The sequence below is a fragment of the Manacus candei genome, unplaced genomic scaffold (assembly GCF_025592945.1).
Source record: "Manacus candei isolate 608988 ecotype Guabito, Panama unplaced genomic scaffold, ASM2559294v1 h1tg000014l, whole genome shotgun sequence".
NCBI lineage: Eukaryota > Metazoa > Chordata > Aves > Passeriformes > Pipridae > Manacus > Manacus candei.
This window is the reverse complement of record NW_026138062.1, coordinates 78665862-78683861: the sequence shown is the minus strand read 5'-3', so window position 1 is coordinate 78683861 and position 18000 is coordinate 78665862. Positions and strand designations below refer to the sequence as shown.

At 37.9% G+C, this 18000-nt stretch overlaps 1 protein-coding gene across 2 annotated transcripts in view; it reads left to right on the top strand.

Annotated features, from left to right (window-relative positions):
• The window catches only part of GBE1 (1,4-alpha-glucan branching enzyme 1), a 144927-nt gene that overhangs the window by 85023 nt on the left and 41904 nt on the right, over window positions 1-18000 (top strand). For both annotated transcript variants that reach the window (XM_051780127.1, XM_051780128.1), the window contains exons 8-12: window positions 3461-3576; window positions 5104-5231; window positions 8923-9021; window positions 11733-11843; window positions 14742-14913. In XM_051780127.1, coding sequence (XP_051636087.1) covers window positions 3461-3576; window positions 5104-5231; window positions 8923-9021; window positions 11733-11843; window positions 14742-14913 — 626 coding nt within the window. The remainder of the gene's footprint in view (window positions 1-3460; window positions 3577-5103; window positions 5232-8922; window positions 9022-11732; window positions 11844-14741; window positions 14914-18000) is intronic.

The following is an 18000-nucleotide window of genomic DNA, read 5'->3' as shown; positions in this document are numbered from 1 at the left end:
TTAAGGAAACAAGTATATCATCATAAAAGTCTCTATTCGTATAAGGTCAGCAGTTCTATAATATATAATAATAAATGCAATTTCTGAAGGTCAACATTAATGTGGTTCAAGAATTACATCTTCAAACTGTATTAGGTACAGCCAATATTTTTTTTTTTTGTCCATAGTAAGAAAATTAACTGGTTTAAATGGATTGCTCGCATCTAAGTATTTCATGTTCATCATGGATTGGAATTTAGAATGCTTATGGTGAATCGTTATTTTGCTCTTTTTAGTAGTATAGAGGAAAAAAGTAAATAATGGGTGTGTCTAGTAAACAATTTCACAGGTTTTCTGCTGACCTGGTATAGGAAAACTGTTAAATTTCTTATCACCTCGTGAAACCAGGTCATCTAGGTAGATGTGCTCATTTCACTTTTTCAAACAAGAAATCTGTTTTTAACAAGTGAGCTGTGGGCTCCAAGGGTGAGGAAAAAAAAAAACCCCAGCAATACTTCTCCGCAAAGGCCTTCTTTGTTTTGAATGATGTCTGAGTGAATTCTGAATTGCTTAAATTTCTTGTGCTGTAAATCATTCTGTTCCTTAATGATGATACAGCATACATTTTCCTCTCTTTGATCATGCGTGCAATGAAAGAACTTTCTCAATTTTATGGTATGCAAAAATGCGAGACTTTTTTAGGATATAATTTGAGATATGGCTTTTGCCCAAAAGAAATTACATTCTTAACGAATGCTATCCTGTTTCCATATCTTTCTGTAAAATTACAAGAATGTGCTGTTTTAGAAATGTTCCAGAATTATTGCTTCTGCCGTGGATGTATTTCAATTATGCCTCTTCAATTTTGGCCTCTGCTGGCGTTCTGCCAAGCTATTTGTTACATCTGTCAACTTCTAAGTCTAATGCTGCTACTCCCATAAACAAATTGACTTGGATGAAAAAATGAACCTCTGTATAGTTTGTGTGATTTGCATGTTTCAAAAAAACTGTTGTTCTGGCTCGTGTTTTGGAGCTGTGCATTTCTCTCTAAAAGTCAATATGGTTTCTAGTACTTGATATCTTTCCTAAAAATTATCCTGAATTTTTCCAAGTTTAAGCTAGAATGAGAGTTAATATTTATTTATTTATTTATGATCTTCTCTCCCATGTGCAATCAGATGGTTGGAAAACATCTGCTGCTCCTGCTCAGGTTTTTGATCTCATCAGTTTGCTACCTAATATTTTGTTTCAACAAATTCATCTTGTTTGTTCTTATCCGTAGTCACTTTTTCATCTAAAAGTCATTACAATTTATTTTCATAACCTGTTCTCCATCTTTTCCCAAAGTTCAATCTTCAGTGCCAACAACGGTGGAAATACATTTGCTATCTGTTTTGAGACTTCTGTGTGTGTTTTAAAAATGTAAAAATCCTCTTCACAGTCTTAAGGACTTTAAGGTTATAAAGTCAAACAGTCTAATGAGAAGAAATAACTTTTAAGTCTGGCCGGTGCTTGTAGTAATTAATGTACTCTTTGTACATGTATTATCTTAATTCTGTGTGAGATACTATTTTTGTTGTAATACAGTTACTGCTTTGACTTTTCTCAGAGTATTTAGCTTGCAGGAAATAGCTTTCTGCAAATTTCATGCTGGGTCAGAAAAGGATACAGCAAATGCTTGCTCAAAGCTGTATTTTTGTGACCAGTTTGCCAGTTCGTAGGACTTTTTATATCTTTCTATTCCTTTTAATGTCAGAGCATTCTCTCTCTTGTTCATTCATTGCAAAACATCTCACCTGAGAAATAACAAATATATAAAAGGTTCTTCAGACAAGCTCCTGAGATCATCCTCATATAGTGTTAACTTGGAAATTGGATGAATTGGGGAAAGGGGAGTACAGGGATGGAACAAAAAAATCTTATCATGCCAAGGAAAGGTATTGAACTGAGGCAATTCACAGTCAGCTGGAATTCTCATTTCCTAAATTTGGAGGGTTTGATTTGGTAATATTTCTGTCTTTATATGCACACAGTGCAGTGCATGCAATAAAAAGGAGAAATGTTCTAATTCTATGAAAATAAATAAGGATTAGCTATTTGGTGAGATGAGGATTTGACCAGTTTGGGAGTGTTTTCACACATTTTTTTTCATGTAATACAACCACCTCGAGACTTAAAACATCCTGCATGGGTGGAAGCTTTTTGGAGGAAGGAAATTGGGCAGGTTTGTTTTGTCAAAATGGAGTATATTCCTTGTGTCATAATTTCCTCAGGAATTTACTGTTTCTGATGCCTGTTAAATGAAATGTAGAAAGGGTCCCCTTCACTGCCTTGTGCCTATTGTGTGCACAGGTAAATTGGAACAGGGATGCTGACTGAGGTGCTTTGTGCTGGGTGACCCCTTCCACCTCACCCACCAGAGAGTGGCAGGTGCGACCCTGCGTCCCGCTGTGTAGCTTGCTCTCTTCTCTGAACAGAAACTTGGTAGGAGGTGGGCTCATAGTTGTGCTGTCCTGGAATATTAATTAGAGAGGAATCATAGAATTGGCAAGTGTTGAAGATATTGGCAGAAAAAGTTTCCCTGTGTCATGTGTTGGCTGGTTGAGATGGGGGAACTCGCAGGGGATGCACCTGAGGCAGCCCATGCTGAGGGTGGCAGAGAGAGTTGTGCCCTGGAGGGTGGAGAGAAGAAACAAGATATGGGGGGTCTTTTGAAGCTATGGAGATCAGTGTCTCAGGAGAGGAGGTGAAGAATAGTAGGAAAACTGTTCCTAAAACTGTTTTATTCCTTAATATCAAATTCTGTTCGCGAATGTCTCCCAATGCTTGCTCACTTTGGAACCTCTTTTATATTTTTTATTTCACATCCATGCTTGCTCTGTGTGTGTTAAACCCCGTTCCTGTTGTTCTGAATTTCAGAAAATATCTCCTCAACTTCCATAAGTTGGTTTACTCTTCAAATGTGTAAATCTGTAGAATAGCAGGTGATTTGGTAATCTACTGGTGATTTGTGATTTGTGAATAATCGGGGAGGGAGGTGGGGAAAGACAGCTTTTTTACTTTCTTTATTCCTAAAAATTGCTGTAAATCCATAAAATCTTTGGGACAAAATCTTACCTATTATAATTTTCTTTCCATTTCTGTAACATCTTTTCCTTAGGGAAGCAAAGGAAAATTATCCCAGCAAGTATGTAAAATACAGTACGTGTATTTAGACACTAGCCTTGTTAGATGTCTAGATAGATAGTTGAGAGTTTTTCCTAACCTCCTATCTGCACTCTTAAAATTATGTGCAGTAAAAGACAAAGACTTAAGAAGACAAACTTCTTAGGGAAAGGTCAATGAAAAATGGAGAAGAAGCCATTAAAATGGTAAAATGCACAGTACAAGTACTACATATGCAAGTGGGGAACATGGTTTAAGGAATTCTAGTTGATCCCAAGGTTTTTAAAGCTTATAAAGTATGTTCATGTTATTTCAGCTGGGAAGTTTTGAGGTTCCTTCTGTCTAATTTGAGAATGTGGATTGAAGACTATCACTTTGACGGGTTCCGGTTTGACGGCGTTACATCTATGTTGTATCACCATCATGGGATTGGTAAGTAATTTAATCAACTCTCATTTCAGCAGTCCTGTTGCAGCTGTTGCTGTGGAAGTAATGCTACCAAGTTCACTGTTTCTCAGAGGGGGTAAAAGGGGTTTTAGAACAGGAGCTAGCAGGGCTCATTGATAAGCTTTAAAGTAGGTAGGAGAGGGGGAAAGGGATAAAACCAGGCTTGCCAGTGATGAGCAATGGGATGGCACACCAAAACTTGAGGAACTGAGCACTAGTGGGATCCTTCAATCTGCTCCATGAGCTGTCTGCTACAACAAACCACATTTGAAGTGTTTCCTGACCAACACACTCAGCATGAGGAACAAACGAGGAGCTTGGAGCTTTGGCCCAGTCCCAGGGATATGACATCACTGGCATAAATGAAACCTGGTGGGATGAGTCCTGTGCCTAGAGTGCCCTGTTGGATGATATCAGGCTCTTCAGGAGGGATAGACAGGGCAGAAGAGGTGGTATATGTGAGGAAGGGGCTGGAATGCCTGGAACTCACAGCTGGCAGTGGCACACTTGAGAGCCTCTGGATTGTTGGGTCCCTCAAAGGCCAAGAGATCCCTGCAGAGATACAAACTGGAGTGCTGGGCAATCACCAGATCACAAAGACAAGTGCTGGATTCTACATTTGGGGCAGAACAACCCTTGATATACGTATGTGCTGGGGAATGAGATACTGGAAAGCAGCACTGCAGGAAAGGACCTGTGGGTCCTAGAGGATGGAAAGTTAAACATGAGTCAGCAATGCCCTGAGAGACTGGAGGGCCAACCATGTCCTGGGGGCATCAGGCAAAGCATCGCCAGCCAGTTGAGGGAGGGGATTGTCCTTCTCTGCTCTGCACTGGGGAGGCCTCACCTCGAGTCCTGTGTGCAGTTTTGGGCACTACACTATAAAAAAGACACTGAGCTATTAGAGAGTGTCCAAAGGAGGGCAGCGAAGGTGGTGAAGGGCCTGGAGGGGAAGCTGTGTGAGGACAGGCTGAGGGCACTTGGTGTGTTCAGCTGGAGGAGAGGAGACTGAGGGGAGACCTCATTGCAGTTACAACTTCCTTGTGAGGGGAAGAAGAGGGGCAGGCACTGATCTCTGCTCTGTGGTGACCAGGGACAGAGGACCTGAGGGAATGGCCTGAAGTTGTGTCAGCAGAGGGTTAGGCTGGATATCAGGAAGAGGTTCTTCACCCAGAGAGTGGTTGGCTGCTGGGACAGGTTCCCCAGGGCAGTGCTCACAACACCAAGCCTGACAGAGTTAAGAAGCAGTTGAATAGTGCCTTCAGATACATGGTGTGTTTCTCGGGGCTGTCCTGTGCAGGGACAGGACTTTGGTGATCCTTATGGGTCCCTTCCAACTTAGCATGTTCTGTAAATGCTCAAAAAAATCCAGATTTGCTAAAAGCTTGTTTTGCTGCTCTACAGATAGATCAGAAATCATTAATAAATATGGTGCTTATAAAATGGAATATTGCAAAATACGTTTCCTAAAAAGAACGTGATTGTGGCTTTTAAATCTGTCTGTCTTATTAGGCACAGGGTTCAGTGGAGATTACAATGAGTATTTTGGCCTACACGTGGATGAAGATGCTTTGTGTTATCTGATGCTGGCCAATCACATGATTAATACCTTGCATCCAGAGTGCATAACCATAGCAGAGGTAAGATCAGAATTTGCCATCCTCAATGACATTAATATTGATTAATTTGCTTTGGGATGTGAATTTCTTATTAATTATCAAGTTGCACTTTGGGTACTCAAGAACTGACATGAGCTGAAAACTATTAATTAGTGGACAGACTTTGCCTGGTGGGGAAAAACAACTTGAATATGCACTTTGGGAATTTTCTCTGCATTAATAGGTTATTAATTAATGTGGTGATTTCTTTTTTTTTTTTCCTTCATCACCTTGAACTTGTAATGAGATTTGTTTTTATTAGTTTATTTCTTGTGCATGATAGCCATTTGTCACTAGTGCTTCAGGGTACTAAAGATTAACAGCCCTAGTGTGGTTTTGCATATTTTGAGTTATATTGGCATAACTGACAATTCCCCTTCAAATTAAATGCAATAAACTTATAAATGTGGAATGTATAGGCTAATTTAAATTTACTATTAAGTTTCTCCAGGTTTCCGAGGGAGTTAATAGACTATATTATTTGAGTTGATTAAGATCAATTAACTCTTTTGACAGAAAAATATTGTTGGCATATGGAACTTATAGTATGAAACACCAGAGCATTAAAATTCTATGAATAGGTGTGTTTTCATGGATATTTTCTCTTTATCTAAAAGAGAAAAAACACGCAAACATTGAGGATTTTTTTTCTGTTACTATGTTTCAATAATTCATTTTATTTAAAAGAAAAAGTTGGATCGATCTGATAAAAGCAGGGACTATTTGTATTTCTAATAAAACTTATTGTGTTGCTTAAGAGTTCCCTATTTATTTTCAGGAAACAAAATACAGCTTAACTTCGTTTCTTACTTATGGTAAAGTTTTCTATTATAGACAATCACTGCTAAAAGCTAAACGACAAGCTATCAAAAACAGCATCTGGTGAGCAATTACAAGTAAACTTGAGGTGGTTTCATTGGCTTATCTGAAGAGAAATCTGTTAATTTTCTAGGTGATATTAGATCATAAACATTCCTACCAATGAAATTCTGAGTTCAGTTGTCTTGTAATACCTGGCTTAAGAGTTTTAGTGGTTTTGTTCTTGTGGGCTTTGGGGTTTTTTTTTTAATAAGATGTGTCTTCAGTTTCTCTTGCATAAGTTGAAAGCTGCTTCTTTTTCAATACATAATTTTCTACCTCGGGGAGTTGCTACATAAATCATAGAATTGATCAATGTGCTGCATGGTTAAAGGAGAATTTCAGAAGGAGAAACTATTGACATAATTGAAAATTACAAAAGTCAATGAAGAATGTCTGCTTGCCTATGGAATGAGTGCCATGTGAGAAAAATGTTTTTCTCTAGCCATAACTAATTATAATATATTCTTTAATTAATTGATGATTTTTACAGCTTTTTAATATTCTCTTTATTCACTGTCTTAGTAATTGTGAAGTTTTTAGGTGTTACTGACTATATGCTTATTTTTTTCACTTTAGTCTTCCAAATAAAACTGTGATTAAAGTTTTTTATAATGAGAAGGAAAAGTATTAGGCGAAATTACATCATGCCTGAAGTATTATAAAAGCAAACAGGCAAAAAATCACCTGTGGTTTCTACTGCTGAGGTTTCTGATTTTATATGCAGCTCATTTTAAATTTAGGTCTGAACAAATGTTTAGAAATTAGCTGTTTAATTGTAACACCACAGAATGGCTTGGGTTGGAAGGGACCTAAAAGATCATCTTGTCCCAACCCCCCTGCCATGGGCAAGGACACCTTCCACCAGAACAGGTTGCTCAAAACCCCATCCAACCTGGCCTTGAACACTTCCAGGGAGGGGGCAGTCACAGCTGCTGTGGGCAACCTGTTCCAGTGCCTCACCACCCTCACAACAGGGAACGTTTTCCTGATATCTTATCTAAATATATTTTTTCTCAGTTTGAAGCCATTCTCCTTTGCCCTATCACTACATGCTTCTGCAAAAAGTCCCTCCCCATCTTTCTTGTAGGCTCCCTTCAGGTACTGAAAAGGTGCAATTAGGTCACCATGAAGCCTTGTTTTTTTCAGGCTGAACAAACTCAGTTCTCTCAGCCTTTCCTCCTAGGAGGAGTATTAAATTTAGAATTTTACTTCCTAAAAACCTGGCTTTCAAAACTGTGACTCAAATAGATGTGAGCTGCTTAAATTTCAGACTTGGACCTTGTCCAGGTAGGCATCATGGCATCACAGAAAAAGGCTCTTGTTTCCTATCATCATACCCTGTATAACTTGGAGACCATTAGTCTGTTTTTATCCTTTCTGACTGATACAGGAGAGCTATTGAACTTCCTTTTATCACATCAAAAAGTTTGGAAGGAATTTCCACTTAATTATTTGGTTTTTACAGCATGTGGAATGTGGCTGCAGTTTTCTGTGTGATCTAATGACTGCTGACTAAAGGGGGATAATCCCTTCCTTTGATCTCCTGGCTTTGCTGTTCACACAGCCCAGGATGCTGCTGGCCATCCCAGCTGCCAGGGCAGGCTGCTGGCTCATGCTCAGCTTGCTGTTGGCCCAGAGCCCCAGGGCCTTCCCAGCAGAGCTGCTCCCCAGCCTGTGTTGGATGCAGGAGGTCGCCCATCCCAGGGACAGGATTTGACAATTGCCCTTGGTGACATTCCTGAGCTTTCTGTTGATTGATTCCTCCAGCCAGTCAGGGTCCCTGTGGATGGCAGCCCTGTCTTCCATGCCATCCACGAGCTTCATGGTGATGTGGTTGATCTTACTTATGTCAGGGTGTGTGTGTGTATGTGTATAACTGCAAATATCTTTTTTCAGTAGTCCAGTGCAGCAATTGGATTGAAAACTGGATTGAATCCAGAAAACCAGAATGAGCTTCCTAATTAGGCCCCGGTTCTAGTCAGTATTTAATTCCATAAATTCTCATGTGTAGATGCGAGAGGTGTATGATAATCCATAACCTTTGTCAGCAAAAAGTCGTTCCACCACATAAGTTAATAACGTCGAGTAATGATGGATATTTTGTAATTATTGGAGACTTGCATTTTCTGTCCAGAAAAGCTAACTTTAGCAAGAGAATGCTGTGCGATAAAATTGCCTCAGAACATGGTGAAATAAATATTTGGAGAACTTGCAATTACAAATTTAAGAATGGTCAGCTTCCATCAACATGAAAATGAAAAATTATGCAAAGAGCACGTCCCTTTCCAGGGCTAGCTTGATCAATAATTCTGGTTTTGCACAGTGGGGAAATAGTAGGGGATGGTATTTTACTTCCTTACTGTACTTAATATTTAGCCTTTTTTTTCATGCCATTCTTTATGCAAAAATATCAATAAACAAAATGAAGGTTTAATTTGTCTTTTGTTGACTACTTTGTACTTTCTATTGATTACGTGGAGCTCCAGAGAGCTAATTATTTCGAACTCTGCATCTACCGAGGTCTCTTCCCCTTCAAATATCTGCTCTGTTAAAGTGTTTTGAGGTAGAGTATTTGATGAGCAGTCATAATGCTTTTCCCTGTAGCTTTTGCATTCAAGCAACAAATCTGGTGTAGTAATGGCTGTTTTTTGTTTTAATCTCCCTTAACCAGGTGAGTCTCTGAAGCTGCTTATAGAGTTGTGTTTAGAGAGCGTTTGTCTACAAGTATTACCGTATGATAGAAAATACAAACTAATAATTGAAATGCCATAGAAATTATGCTGTGGGTTGTTTTTTTTTTTATCTCTTTAAGGATGTTTCTGGAATGCCAGCACTTTGTCGTCCTGTGGCAGAGGGAGGAGGGGGCTTTGATTACCGGCTGGCCATGGCTATCCCAGATAAGTGGATACAGGTGAGAAAGAACTTCTTCCAAAACACATTCTGCTCTTCAGAGCTGCGTGTTTCTCACACACAGACACTTCTGAATCCTGCTGACAAATGTTACTTTCTCTGCTGTTAATGTCCTATTGAAATAAATTCTGACAAGCTTGAGCACAGCTATTAATGGCTGAAACGAGAGCTGTCAGATATCATGGAGGTTTTCAGGTGAGGAAGTTCAGGGGCTGGTATTTTCATTCTAGCTGATGTTTGTTTTCTTCATACAATACACTTAATCTGTTTGAAATAACCTGTATCTTGCAACTGCTGTGGAATGTGTAATCTATATGGAATGTGAACAGGTAGACAATAAGTTAACCATATGCATATAAATATTGAAGAATCACCCCCAAAACATGCAACAAACCCTTCTGGCACTGTGTGTGTTACTTGGAATAGAATATAGAGCTGAAAGTTTTAACCAAAGTAAACCCAAGGGAATTATGCAAACACCTGCAATTGGTACAGTGGGGCTACAGAAAGAATAATAAAAATCTGTAAGTGCTCTTCAAGAACAATAATATACTAATAAACACTGACTACAACAAGGGTTTATATCACGTTTTCCTTAATACAGAGAATCACAAAAAAAGAAAAAAACAATAAATGATCTCAAAAAGATCTCAAATATGATGTTTTGGAGAAGGTTTTTCAGTTAGAAGATAACATTGAAATCCCTTGGGCTATCATGATGATCTGAAAGCAATAAATGTTTTATACTACCCCTAATACTTCAATAAATATAGCGAGTAGCTAAAAATAAAAAAACAAATTAACTTATCTTCAGCATCTTTCAATTTTGTAACTAGGAGGTGAGGAGCCAATTGAGAAAACAGATTTCAAACCAATTTTTTAAGGAGATAAACTTGGCAACTTTTCCAGCAGGGACAACATCCTTAAACTTTGGAATGTCTAATTTACGTATTTAAATATTTAGATCTTGGAGTGCAGTGAGGGCTCAGATATTTGTAGCAACAAGACATACTTTGTGATGTTTCAAAGTGGGGGGGGGGGTTGTTTGCAGGGATTTTTTTTATTGTTGTTGTTTTTTTTTTTCTTTACACCTTCAACTTCCTTATCACACTTTAGGATAGGTAAAGATGAGCAATTTCCCAGGTAGGCAAAATGCAAGTGGCCAAGTTCATATTACATAGGAAAAAAAAAAACAGACTTTAGAATTTTACAAGTACAAAAAAATTGATAATCTGATTTAGCAATCTCTGCTCTGGTCTACCTATTTTAATTTGCAATACTTGGATAGGAAACATAGTTATGATGCAGTAAATTCTGTTCTTTAATGGGAGAAAATCTCACTTCTTCCAGCCTAAACGTGTCCTTGTCATGGGCCAGGCATGGGATGCTGATGGGATTGCAGGTCAGCTATGATAGCCTAGCCTGTTTCCCAGAACTCCAGTTATTTAGGAATGTGCTAATTGCACAAGAATGTTGTGTGATGTAGGCAGGAATCTTTTAGCTAAGGAAGCTGCAAATAAGCAACCACAATAGAGAACATGGAGTTGAAGAAAGGTGATGTGCTTAGTTTGGTACCACATTTCTTGAGGGGGAAAAATAAAGCTGAAATGATCAGAAGGGAGACATTTAGAACCAGCTGTCTATCAGTTGTTATCAAACTCTCCTAGACTGCTTGCTCTCATTTCCCTCCAGTTTTTAAGTGTATACCTGTTAATGGTAAGTTTTCTAGGTAACTTTTTAAAATCAGTTTTAAAACTGAAGGATTCCATGAATTAATTCTGAGGAATCTGTAAGAGTAAGAAAGATAAACTGTTTGTCATAACAGTGACTGTACTAGTTCAGTTTAAAGATATGTGTATTACATAATATGGTGCTGCTTAAGGACCTGGATGTATTCAGAGCCAGAACTTATGGACTCAGGAAAGAAAAAACAACAAAAAACCCCAAAATGCAAACAAAAAAACAACAAGGAAAGGAAAACATGACTGCTCAGGGGTACATGGCCAGTTAGAATCAGAAAGTTAAATTTTACAGCATGATATTAGCCATCTCGGTGTTATTGCCTTTTTATCACTTTTATTTTTATGTCTATATATTTATGTGTATATATTTAAGTTGTAGTGATCAATGGAGGTCTATAAAGCAGTACTGAAAAAAAGAAAGGGCTAACACTGAAATAAAACCAGATTCAGAAGAGGGAGGAAATCATGTCATATGAAGCAGAAAATTCCTATTAAAGGGACTTAATTTAAATTGCTGAAAATCAGGAGGCACCACACAGCCCAGTGATTAAGAAGTATTTGGAGGCTCTCATATGCCAGGGTTGCATCTCCTGATATTGTGGACCAGGTAGGTGTGTGCCCACATATTTTTCCCTGGTTTTTGGTGCAGTGCTTTCTTGCAGGTCCTATCAATCACATTACCTGCTGTATTGGAGGATTCATGCAATAGAGGGCAAGTTATGTCCATGCTTCCACATGGAGGTATAGGAGAAACAAAGTATTCTAGTTATTTATGTGGTAGAATTGAGAAGGAAAAAGGAAAAGTCTCTTTGGATGGTCAGAGAAAGCTCATCACTTCAAAAAGAGAACAGGAGAAGTTGAATTACTACAGTTCAAAATCCACTGGACATTTCTGTGCCAAGATAATGCTACATGCTTTTAGTTAAAACAGCAATAAATTTTCAGGCATCTTTCTTCTGTTTTCCTGCAGATAATTAAGGAGCTGAAAGATGAAGACTGGAACATGGGCAATATTGTGCATACATTAACAAACAGACGGTATGAAGAAAAATACATTGCTTATGCAGAGAGTCATGACCAGGTATGTTATCTGTTTGTTTATTTATAAGAAGTAAAAGGTAATGTTTATAGGTTCGGTGGGTTTTCTTTTTCAAAATGAGGCAAGAGTTGAGAAGGATGGCAAGAATTTCAGAGATAGGTAGATGTGGACTACTGCTCATTTTTTTACTATTTTTTAATTTTTTGTTGGGTTTTCTTGTGGGTTTTTTTTTTATTTTGTTTAGATCCTTCATTTTAATAAAGGAGTCCTGCCTGGAGTGGGTGGGTAATGTTGATTTTTCAGTTGTGTTTTGTTTTTAAGAAATGAGTGGCAGCATCTTGTTTTGTCTGTCATGGAACATAGGAAGGTGTATGATCCATGCTTTTGAAAATCTTGTTTCCATTCAGCAATCTGGAGCACTGTTTATGATAAGCATAAACAACATCCCAATTTAGAAAATTTGTTCACTGAATCAGTGTTTGTGACTGTTGTATTCCCTTCCTGAAGATTTTTCCTCTCTAAAAGGATTGCAAATATCCTCTTTTGAGACCTAAAAGAAATATTCTGTAACATTTTGGTTCAAAACACAGTAACAGTAATAGTTCTGTGTATGGAAAAATGAAAAAATAATGATGGATTTGGATAATACTCATCTCCCACAATCTTTTTGACAGTTCTTTCTGAAGAATCAGAAAACTTTAGTCAAGAATTATAAAAGTAGGAATTTAAACCTTTCATTAGAAATTAATATTTTTTTTCCTTAAGTAGCTACCTTCAACTTTTTCATTACATAGAAGTTGATATTCAATTTGCTGTGCCTCTATAATAAAAGTCAACAGAAGTGTTCGAAACAAAGTCTATATTTTATTTTGAAAAGAGAATTGTGCATTTATCATTCAGTACATTCATTCTGTGTACCTATTTACATTCTAATCTCAGACTTTTACAGTGTTCACTTAAGGCATGAGACAAGAGTCATGATCCTGTTAAAGAACTTCAGAAATTACTTGGAAATCCATATTATTGTATGATAATTTGCTTTCATCAAAGCTGGTTCTTCATCCTAAAGCATGGCATATAGCACTACTGTTGGTGTTCTTTGATTTTATGCTGATTTTTATTAATTAAGTTGTTTTCTATATCGCTATGTGTTTTTGGTTTAGAATCTCATACTTGGGAAAAATCTGTTTATTTTTTATTAAAATAAAAAAAAAATGATTGCAGGTATTGATATGTGAAAAGTAGGATAGAGAAAGAAAATGGAAATGTAGATAAAATCCAGTCTGAAGATGCTGGAAGTGACTCATGTGAGGGTACAATTCTAATTTCTCATATTTTATAATGGGCTATGAACTGACTATTACCAGTCAGAGTACAAGGGCTTGTGGTTATAAGTGTGTGAAAATAGCAGCTTGAAGCTAATTGCTGTCAAAAAAGCAGATGCAGTCCTGGAATTATTATGAATGGAATGGAGAACAAAGGGCACAGTCAGCACGCCTGGAGTCTGTCATGGTTCGTGGGCATGTTGGAGGCAGGTTTGGTCCTTTGTCTCCAAGGATATACAGCATATCTGGAAAAAGTGCTGTGAGAGAGTTGGGAAGAAGGTCAGCAGGTGTGGATTGGTTTTCATCAGAAGAAAACTAAATAGAGTGAGATTCTTCAGGGTAGCAAAGTGATCATTGAAGGGGGAAATATACCTGTTAATAAAATCGTGGCTGTCATAGAAAACAAGAAGAGGGAACATTTACCTTCTCTTCGAATAAAAAGATTAAGGGATATTAAATGACACTAACAAATGCCACATTCTGAGTCCAGAGAATAGTTCATTGCAATCTTCAGTCTTGTCATTGTAATGTAGGAATTTTTTAATTTTTTTTTTTTTAAATCTGTTTTTTACCTAAGGGAATAATCTGTAGATTGTCTCTTATATTGTCAGTTGGAAATATAAAGGATGATTGTGCTTTTCAGCCAGACCTGCTTACAATTCATCTGTCCCTTTGGAATTTAGTGAGTTTTCATGCAAGAGTATAAAATGAAAATTAGGCTAATTGAACAAAAATTAGCTATTTACACGTAATTGCTTCAAAACATTTTCAACTACCTGCATGATTGTATATTAGAACAGCATTTGTGTGGCCTTTCTCAAGTAGCAGTAAGCACTAGCAAGTTGGTAATTCAGTCACTGCTTTTAGACACTCTTGTGTGAAATCACAGGAAACCAATCACCTTCTTGATTGCATATAAATGAATGCTTCGTACTCATTCTGCATCTCTAAATCAGGAGCTTTGTTAATACCCTTCTATTTTCACATTCCAGGAACTTCACTTGGGGTGCTTGCTTTCTCATTTTCTGTGTTTTCTATAAAAATTCCCACTTGTGACTTACTGAGTTGATGCTGACATGTGACATTTTGTTATCTGTAGGCAAAAAAAGAAAAGTTCTTAGAAGTAATTATGCAGTTTGATCTCATCAGGTGAAATGTAGGACGTCAGAGGGGGTTAGACAGCTGTTTATTATCATATAATAACGATAATAATGTTATCCTGTCGGTCTGGGGAGCCCCAGTAACCACATGGAGGGTTAAAACAGACACTGGAGTCTGACATCCAGCTGAGGCTCAGCTCATGGACATCCCTGCCTCAGTTTAGACCCTTCCTCCTTTTGACCTCAGCCTAGATCTGTATCACACTCACATGATTGCACATCACACAACACACAGGGTCAGTACTTAGAAGGTGAGGTTGCTGTGACCCGGTGATCATAGGCAGTGACAGGACGGTTTCTTTGGGAACAGGGACTAGATCATGCACCCTGAGCCATGTCCTTGGCTCCTCACCCGTCTTGCAAGTCCTCCCCTTACAATACAGAGCACCTGCTGTAAAAAAACAAACCAAAAAAAAAAAAATTAGAAACACTTCTGTCTTCTTGAACTGTTCTAGGCACTTGTGGGCGATAAGACCCTGGCTTTTCGCCTGATGGATGCAGAGATGTACACAAACATGAGCGTGCTCATGCCTCTCACGCCCGTTATCGACCGCGGAATACAGCTTCATAAAATGATTCGTCTCATTACTCATGCCCTCGGAGGGGAGAGCTATCTGAACTTCATGGGTAAGTCATCTTGGGAACGAGTCCCTCGTTTTCTCATCTGCAGGATGCTTGGCAGGGAAATAAAATGATCTGACATCATCTTACGTCCCCGGTATTTATCACGGTGCTGAAGTTCAGAGCACAAACGCGTTTACAGATTTAGTACAAAAGGTGATATGCGTTGTTCTTCTGCCTGTAAGATGTATTGTAAGAAAATAAAATCAAGATGGTTCCTAACTGTAACAGAAGTGACTTTTAAAAATGTGGTAAGCTCTATTTCAGGGTACTTTTATTTACAGCTCAGGTATTTTAATTGTTGTTTTACAAGTTTGTCAGGTGGTGAGCTATGGCTCATGCAGCTCGGTTGTATTTTGCCTCTATTCTTTTACTTTCCTAAACTTTTTAGGATCACAGTGAATTTACTTAAGATAGCTCGTTAGTATAGTGTTTATTTCAGTTATTAATTGCCAGGAAGCAGTCTGGGATCAGTTGACTTTATTTCATAGCTTCTTAGTGAAGAGCAGAGGCTTAAAGAGGTAGGCAAGGACAAATCACAGAGACAGGAGGCACATTCTCCTATCAAATCACAGAAATTTTAAGAGCTAGTAGTACTTTCTTTTTGCCCATAAGCTGTAAAACACAACTGTTGCCTTTCTTCTTAAGCTCAATTTTTACAAGAAAGTTCAATTGTTAATCTCATTTAATCAGCCAGTTACAGTTCCATGTGGTCATCTTAAAAGTGGAATGTTGTTCTTACTTTCATCCAAAATTCTGAAGCTGTTTATGCTTGCTGCTCTTTACCATATGCATTCCTTCAATTTCTTTGCTAAATAGTTCTTACTTTATACTAAAAATCACAATTTCATCATGTGGTGTGACCAGTTCTGTATAGCAGTTGTGACAGTCTCGTGGGGAAAAAAAAAAGGCCGAAAGTCTGCTGTAAAATCATCATTTCAGTTTTCTGATCATAAACCACTTGAAAAGTATAGAAATTTTAGCACGGTATTTTCTTCTACTTTTGTTGTTAAACAATTTGTTTTATGAAGTCAAAGTGGACTGTTGAAGGTATATTGCCCTTCTTCCATGATAGTATATTTAACAACATCTTTTTCTGATTAAGAAACTAGAGAACATATGGCAGTGGTGACACTGGATTTAAGCACGTCTGTAGGGGTATATGTTCTCTTTCTTGGTATCAGAAGAAAACTCAAAAAAATACCATGTTTGTTTTCTTAAAAAGAATTGAAGCAAGTTAAGTACAGAACGAATTAATTCAGTACATGCAACACTAGTAAAACTATTATTTCCAATAAAATACCGAATTTTTTTCTCAGGAGCGAAGAGGAGTTAATGAAATAAATATTTATGAAGTGTGCAATCAGGCATCAAAACGTGCAAGGTGTGAGGTGTATGCATCCATTCAAATTAGTGATACTACAATAGTTAAGGAAGCAGGTGTTTAAAAAATACTCCAACTAAAGTGCAGATGTCTTTGCCCCAGATTGACTTGGTAAGATTAGAAAAACGATCAGTAATTCAATGTGGCATGTTAAATCCAGTGTGTCAATGCAGGTTGATTGAGTAATTAATATTGGGTATCTTTGAGTACTGCAAATGTTTCAGTAACTACCTAATAGTTTGCTATATGTAAAGGTGAAAAGATTGTAATAAATGTTGGCAGAGGAAGCATATAAATTCAGAATGCTGGTAGCCCTGTGTACTTAAAAGGTGTGTTTCATCCTGCTATCTAGTTAAGCAAATACAGTGACAAACGAATTCTTTAACTTCCAGTTTTGTGTGAATGCTGGGGGTAAGAAAGAAAAGCCTCCTGTAGGGTGGGGGAAGAAGTAGAAATCTTATTTCACAACACCTGGAGAAGACATTCCAGGTGCCTCTGTGCTTCCCTAGGTCCTCCCATAAGCATCTTATACCTTCTTTTTCTGAGAATAAAGACAGCACTGCTTTCTCAGTGTCTTGCTTGCCTTGTGGGAAAACAAACTGCATCTACAGAACATTGTGTCAGGAGTGGAAACTTGTGTTCTCAAATGTATCCTGGAACTTCTCTTTGAAAATCTGGAATAATGTTTAGTTACAGGTGTGTTGGAGCAACATTTGTGTTTCATACACACGTGGAGATCCCTGCTGAGGGAAGTCGTGCCCCGTTGAACACCGAACACTGACCGTGGCTTTCTCCCCTCTCTCACTCTCCACACTGGGTGGTTCTCTGTCCTCCTTACATGTATTTGTAGGAGACCACTGCAAAAATCCTGAAAGTTGTGGCTCTTATTTTTCGTGTTTGAGGTGTTTAATTTTCACCAAAGGCTTTTCTTTTTCTTTCCAGTTGCTTGTATCCTGGTATTGGCAAGCAGTGATGTATGCAAACTTAAATGTGAATAGGAAAGTTTTGTCGTTTCAGTAAATTGGTTTGCTTGTAACAAAAACCTTGGGGAGCATTCTTTCCTCCAGTCTGTGCTTTGGTTTTCTGTGCAGCTTTACAAGTGATCTCTGGGGCTTCATGTGTGCATCTGGCATGGAAGACTTAACCCAGAAAAGGAAAAACTCTATATGCTTGGCTGAAAATCAGAATAACAATGATAAACATCCTGCTGCAGTGAATGAACACTCTGGAAGGCCAGTTTGTTTCATAGTAAACAATAGTAATAGTAAAAAATTAGCAATTGTTTTGAAACTTATGCCGTGTCTAGATTCTCTTTTTTCAGAGCAAGTAGAGCTCAACAATCCTCGTGTAGGTGTCAATTGTTCAACCCAACCCTTGTTTTAAGCAGAGATTTTAATACTGAGACTGCCCAGTACTGGTCAGAGGATGTCATGGGACTTTAGGAAGTTACAAAAATGCCAAGTTCTTCTGCACAATATTTTAGTAGGAGCACATGTGCTGCTTCTTTAAGGGTTTATCTCTTCACATCTAATTTTCCATGAAGATATCAGCATAGACAATGCACATTTGATTGTCTGAACTTAAGTGACACTTAGGACCTCAGCAGTTACAGTGTGTGTCTATATTAAATAGTGAAAGTAATCCTCTAATTGTAAATAATATGAAAAAACCCTCTATTCCTACTGAAGTATTTTTCTTTGTAGTTGTAG